This window comes from Asparagus officinalis, chromosome 5 (assembly GCF_001876935.1).
Source record: "Asparagus officinalis chromosome 5, Aspof.V1, whole genome shotgun sequence".
Lineage (NCBI taxonomy): Eukaryota > Viridiplantae > Streptophyta > Magnoliopsida > Asparagales > Asparagaceae > Asparagus > Asparagus officinalis.
Genome location: NC_033798.1, coordinates 85,095,840 through 85,102,161, shown reverse-complemented (window position 1 = coordinate 85,102,161; position 6,322 = coordinate 85,095,840). Strand labels below are relative to the sequence as shown.

Here is a 6,322-nt window from a genome sequence, read left to right as displayed (position 1 = left end):
AGCCAGACGAAATCCAAAGAATACACCTCATCGTAAATTGAGTGGAGTATCTCAAGGAGCCAGACGAAATCCAAAGAATACACTTCATCGTAAATTGAGTGGAGTATCTTAAGGAGCCAGACGAAATCCGAAGAATACACCTCATCGTAAATTAAGTGGATTATCTCAAGGACCCAGACGAAATCCGGAGAATACACCTCATCACAGACTGAGTGGAGTATCTCAAGGATCCAGACAAATTCGTTGTCATCATCGTTCTTGTTTGGTTAATCAGCAATGACTCGGGCTTTAACTTGTTGGACTAAGTTCATTGTCACTAAGACACAAAAGTTATCTTGTTTGGTTTAAGGAAGCAGAATTTCAATATTCCAGCAACCAAGTTCGCGATATCTTCGAATCAGACGAAGCGGACAATCAATCAATCAAATTTTAGGATCCAAAGTATTCTGAAAATTCGTTACAGTCAACCATGAATTTTTGAAAACTTTGGGGTTCTGTATGCTGTCTAAAAATCACAATAGATAGTTGATCCCCATCAAGCTTCAATGATGGGATTTATATATCTCAATGATAAAAGTTACAATCAGATAACTTTCATAACAACAAATGAAAACTACAAATGGAGGACTTTTCACATAGATCGAGAAGAGTTACAATTCAACAACACTTCCGGCAACTGATGAAAACTCTATCTAGTGGTCTTCATAATCAACTGTGAGAGTTACAATCTGATGACTTTCACACCCCACAATAGCTAAAGCAAAGATTATTGAACAATGGTCCTTGCAACGCTTTACAAAAGAGGTTACAAGTCAACCAGCCCCTTCTAAATGCGGAATTCATCTTCGCGTTTCAAGTCTTGAAACGCAGGCGACCCCCGCGTTTCCAATCCTCAGCAAACAAAACGCGGGCGGCCCTCGTGTTTTTCAACATCCAGTAGATATTCTCGGAGTTAGGGTCTTGAACGCTAAATTGAGCGTTTGACTCATTCAAACATGAGTCGAACGGTTTCAGAACCGTTTTCCCCACGATCTGAGTAAATCACGCCCACTTAGGAGCGGATTATGGGGGCAGTTACAACCCCTTATCCTCCTATAAAATCTCAACAAACTCAACAGAGTAGGAGGTTGGATCTTTTGGGCAGAGAGGTTCGGATTTTTAGAGTGGGATTTTCGGACATCAACGGCACCAAGGCAGTTCAATTCGGTTTTGGAGATCATCTGGTGATCGGCTAAGGACGAATCTTAGAGGAGATTGGCATCTTCAACTTTAGCAACAGAAAATCTACTTGGCTTATTAACCGATTATTCAGTTTTAACAACTCTTTTCATAGAGTTTCAACTCGCTCTGAGTTATTAAACTCATTAAGAGTTCTTAATCAAACTTGCCACGCGAGTTAGTTGTTCCTACGAGACAAGACGGTCGGATCATCAACGGAGAGCAAATTCGACGCAAATATTCGAAGGAGGCACTCCATCGCTACTGTGAAGAACCCAGAATTAAACAAATGGAAGAATCTTGATCATTCTCTTCTCTTTTGTAATCAGGAATTCAAATTGTAATTAAGATCAAGAGAATACAAATCAAATTTCTTTCATTCTTTTTACTCCAAATTTTCCACCAAACTATATATATATATATATAAATATATACACACACACACGGACCTCAAATATCTAATCTCTTGGCTTCCATTTAGCTAACTTCGTATCAAAATCTGTGTGATCTGATTTGTATCCCAAAATAATAACGCGAAAATGAAATAAAAATTTAAAAAATGAATTTATCTTTATCCCCATGAGATGCGCAAAGTGAAATAAAAAAAAGTGAATTTATCTCTATGCCATGTGATATAAGGATGACTTTTGGGATGGAATTTCAAGGGATGTGATTTCTTACATACCCTCGCCAGGGCCGGCCCTGATATTCTTAATTTTTCACGGGGCCCTAATCAAGCTTTCAAATAAGGGGCCTCTATATACAATATTTCATACACAAAAAATTTTATAAGATAGCAAAATATTTTTTATTAAAATAAGACAATAAGCACATAATCGTATTAATATTAAAATCAAAAAACTTCTTGATGCTTTATAAATAACACAATTCATACTACATTAAATGGGATCGCCTTACATTTTGAACTGTAAAATTATCAATTAAAATGTTCCAATCCAGCTTCTCCAATAAATTTTTTTCGATAGATATCATAGCCAATCCATTCAATCTCTCTTGTGACATTGTTGACTGTAGATAAGATTTGATGAGCTTCAACTTTGAAAAGCTTCTCTCGGCCGATGCAACTGTAACTGGTATTGTCAATAATACTCTATAAGCAATCCAAGCATTTGGAAAACAACAATTTAGCCTTTGCATAAAATTCAATACTTCAATTGCTTTTTTTGTTCCTCTTGGTAATGCTTCTCTTAAGATTTGGAGTTCTGAAAATAATTATGTCTCATTAATATCAAAATTTTTGTCATGCTTTAGGAGATCTTCAAGGTTAAGATATGAACACTTCAAACTATCATTATCTGTAGACTTCAACCTCTCCAAATTAAACAAGAAACCAAAAGATTCATCATACTGTTGAAACTATTCAAATCTACTCTTGAGTGAAGAAAGAGCTTGATCAACGATATGTATGAAGTAATTGACTCTAAAGGATTCTTCAGCTGTCATTGCCATATCTTTACTAGCATTTTTATCAAAATGTTTCTTTCTACGAATGATGCGACGTTCACAAAAAATGGGTTCAACTTTCATTCTAACTGCAATTTCTTTAGCATCAACCATAGCTGCTTCAAATCCATTTTCTCTGTACCTTTCAAAAAAAGAAATGAGCCCTCTTAAAAGGTCTATAACAACATCAATCTGCATATCTTCTGATTGCATGATTTTACTTATTTTGTTAATAGCATTCAAAATATCAAACCAAATAACCATACCAAGTAAGAACTCAAAATTCTCAATTTCATATGTTGCTAAGCACTCAGCATCACTTTTTGTCTTGGGATCTTCACTAGAACTTGCTAAGTAAATCAAAGCATCTCTTATATCTGGAGCTTGGAATCTTATTGCTTTAACACTTTCAACTTGACCTTCCCAACGAGTTTGTGATGGTGGCTTAAGTGTGAAACCTTTAACATTATCTGTAAGAACTTTCCACCGCTTTGTAGAAGATGCAAACAATGAATATATGCGCTGCACCACTCCGAAAAAAGATGAAGCTTGCGAACAAGAGTTTACCATATCACAAAGTGCAAGGTTAAGACTATGACAACCACAAGGTGTGTAGAATGCTCTAGGATTTATCTCTAATAATCTTCTTTGTACACCTTTATGTTTTCCTTTCATATTAGAACCATTATCATACCCTTGTCCTCTTACATCACCAATATCAAGTTTAAGCTCTTGCAAAATATTTACAAGTTCTTCAAAAAGTCCTTGTCCTGATGTATCATCCACCTTTAAAAATCCTAAAAAGAACTCCTTCATCTTTATTGGGCTTGTTGAAATATTCACGCATCTTAATATAAGTGACATTTGCTCTTCATGGCTTGCATTCGGAGTACAATCAAGAATAACAGAAAAATACTTTGCTTCTTTAATATTTTGGATGATTAAACTTTTGATCTCATCTGCTATTCGAAGAATAAATTCATTTTGAATTTTGTGACTAAGATAATGATAATGAATTTCTTTCTCCTGATTTCGACGAACATGCTCTTTCATTATTGGATCAAATTCGGCAATCATTTCTATTATACTTAAAAAATTTCCATTATTTTCATCATAAAGCTTCTCATTATCTCCACGAAATGCCAAACTATTTTTAGCAAGTGTTTTCACAACAGCAACTACTCTCAATAGTACTTTTCTCCAATGTTCTCGTTCTTTGTTGATTTGTTCTTCAACACTTTTATCGATTGTCGCATTTTGTCGTAATCTGATCTCTAATTCAATCCAACTCTTCATGTTAACAATGTGTTCACTACTTGTTTCATGACTTTTAAGTCTGGCACTGAGATTTCTCCAGTCTCTAACTCCATCATTTGCCAATTGAATTTTGTTTTGCATCATTTTGAACAACTTACAACAAAAACAAAAAACCTTGTCCAAAGAATTTGAATAGATTAGCCATTTTCTATCATGATGTTCACCATTGGATAAGTTACGAATGTAATGTGTTGAGGAGAAATGTCTGCCTTCTGAATCTTTTGGAAAATCAAGATTATCATTTCTTTTGGGACCTCTTTCAACCAGTAAGTCTCTCAATCTTTAATCAATATTTTTCCAATTTCCTGGGTCATTTATGTTTGAATGCCTTCTTTTAAGGTTTTCTTCTTGTACAAAATCTTCATGTTCATTTACATTTTCTTCATGTTCATTTACATTGCTATTCTCATTCAAATTTCTATTCTCATTAGAATCTTCATGTTCTTCACCTTCTTCAATGGAATTTCTATTCTCATTCAAATTTTCATTAACCAAATCCTCGCTTTCTTGATTTTCAGGTTGCTCATTTTCAACATTCACCGAATCTTGAACTGAATTAGAATATATATTTCTACTACAAGTAATAAATTTTTCAAGTGCTCCCGCTTGAGATCGATTGAGTTCTTCAATTTTTTGTTTCTTTATCCGCTTATCATGTCCAGACATATACTTTCGAGGAGGCATGATATCCAAATTTAATTATGAATCTGCTACAATCTAATAAATATCGAAAAAATAAATTAATCAAGGATTCCTACCAAAAAGCATGTTAGGGACTAAAATATATCAAATATTTAAATTGAAATTTGAAATTAAACAATAAAATCTAGTGAGAACTAATTCCAAATTCAATTTCAATTTAGGCCCTAATCAATTTCGATTTCAATTTCACAAAGCTCTAATTCCTAAAGCCTAATTCCACAAAGCCCTAATTCCTAAACCCTAGTACAAAGGGTCCGGATCATGAGCATATATTACAGTCTTAAGTACTTTCTTATTGATCGATCACTTGCAGGACTTATCATGATCCCCTTTTTTTGAACATCATAAACTCCAGGTACGAAAACTAGCCGGTGTATATTATGTGGTAAACTTTAATTAGTACAATTATTTTTGAAATATTCATAAGAGAGCTCGGGCCTTGTCATTTTTCCTGTAGATCAGAAAGCAAACAAAATCCTCTCCAGCCCTGAAATTTTTAATCCACCAACAGTTATTTCGAAGAGCCAATCAAGTACATGACGATGCGTAATAAGGACTAACACCATGAACAAAAACCCCCAGATAAATCAAAATTTCTACATCAATTCACGAACAAATAGAAATAATCAGGTTCTCTTGACCAGCAAGAAAATGAAAAAAAGCCTCTCATGAGAGACTAACAATTGATTTGTTGTTTCTTTAAACAACAAGTCAGGGTTAATAGGTATAGTGGGTTAGATTTGTAATTATATTGTTCTATTTCTTTTTTTTTTTCTCAAAACAATTGAAATAGTGTAAAAAGGGGTAACTTTATACCCCTAATAACCACTAAAATTTTAACAGAAGTTAGGATGAGGGTAAATTTAAGAGAATATAGTAAGGACAAATTTAGAACTGTAATGATATGAAGGGCAAAATTAAAAATACTTATGATTTTGAGGGACATATATAAAAAAACCCCAAGAATAAAAAAAGGAATGGAAGTTGAGTGGAGAGAGATGAGAAAAGAAAAACTAAATACATTACATTTAAGCCCTACTCAACTTTTGATGATAAACGTCTCAACGTGTAAAAAATATATGAAAGAAAAACACATATGCCATTTTGATCATAAACCACAATACAACCTCTGACTTGAATATTTTGTTAGTTGTATATTCCAAAGCAGCTTAAAAGGAAAACTCCGAATCGTCTCTCAAACTTGGTATTTTTAAAATAACCTCAAAACTTGTAAATTAAATTACAACGTAACATCTGTAACAGGTAAAATTAGAATGGTGTGGATTTTAGTCTTATGTTACACTAAATCCCAAGAACTTTCAGTGTCTACATATTTATCATATTGTGCATCTATAGCCTATATATCAATAATTTTATCACAAAGTATTAGTTTCAAAGTAGTAATAATTTCAAAGTTTAAGAAATTATACTATTATTATTTAAATAGAATTCTATTTACAATTATTATCCTCTCATATGTAACATCATATATATATATATATATATACAAAGTAGTAATAATTTCAAAGTTTAAGAAATTATACTATTATTATTTAAATAGAATTCTATTTACAATTATTATCCTCTCATATGTAACATCATATATATATATATATATATA

The 6,322-nt window shown here is 32.9% G+C and overlaps 1 protein-coding gene across 1 annotated transcript; it reads right to left on the bottom strand.

Moving 5' to 3' along the window:
- On the bottom strand, positions 2,596-4,083 carry LOC109842105 (zinc finger MYM-type protein 1-like). The gene has a single exon (XM_020411017.1). It carries the CDS (start codon positions 4,081-4,083, stop codon positions 2,596-2,598), a length of 1,488 nt encoding a protein of 495 aa, XP_020266606.1.

Excerpts from the sequence above, each read along its gene's own strand:
- LOC109842105 (XM_020411017.1), bottom strand. The coding sequence starts at position 4,083 with ATGATGCAAAACAAAATTCAATTGGCAAATGATGGAGTTAGAGACTGG.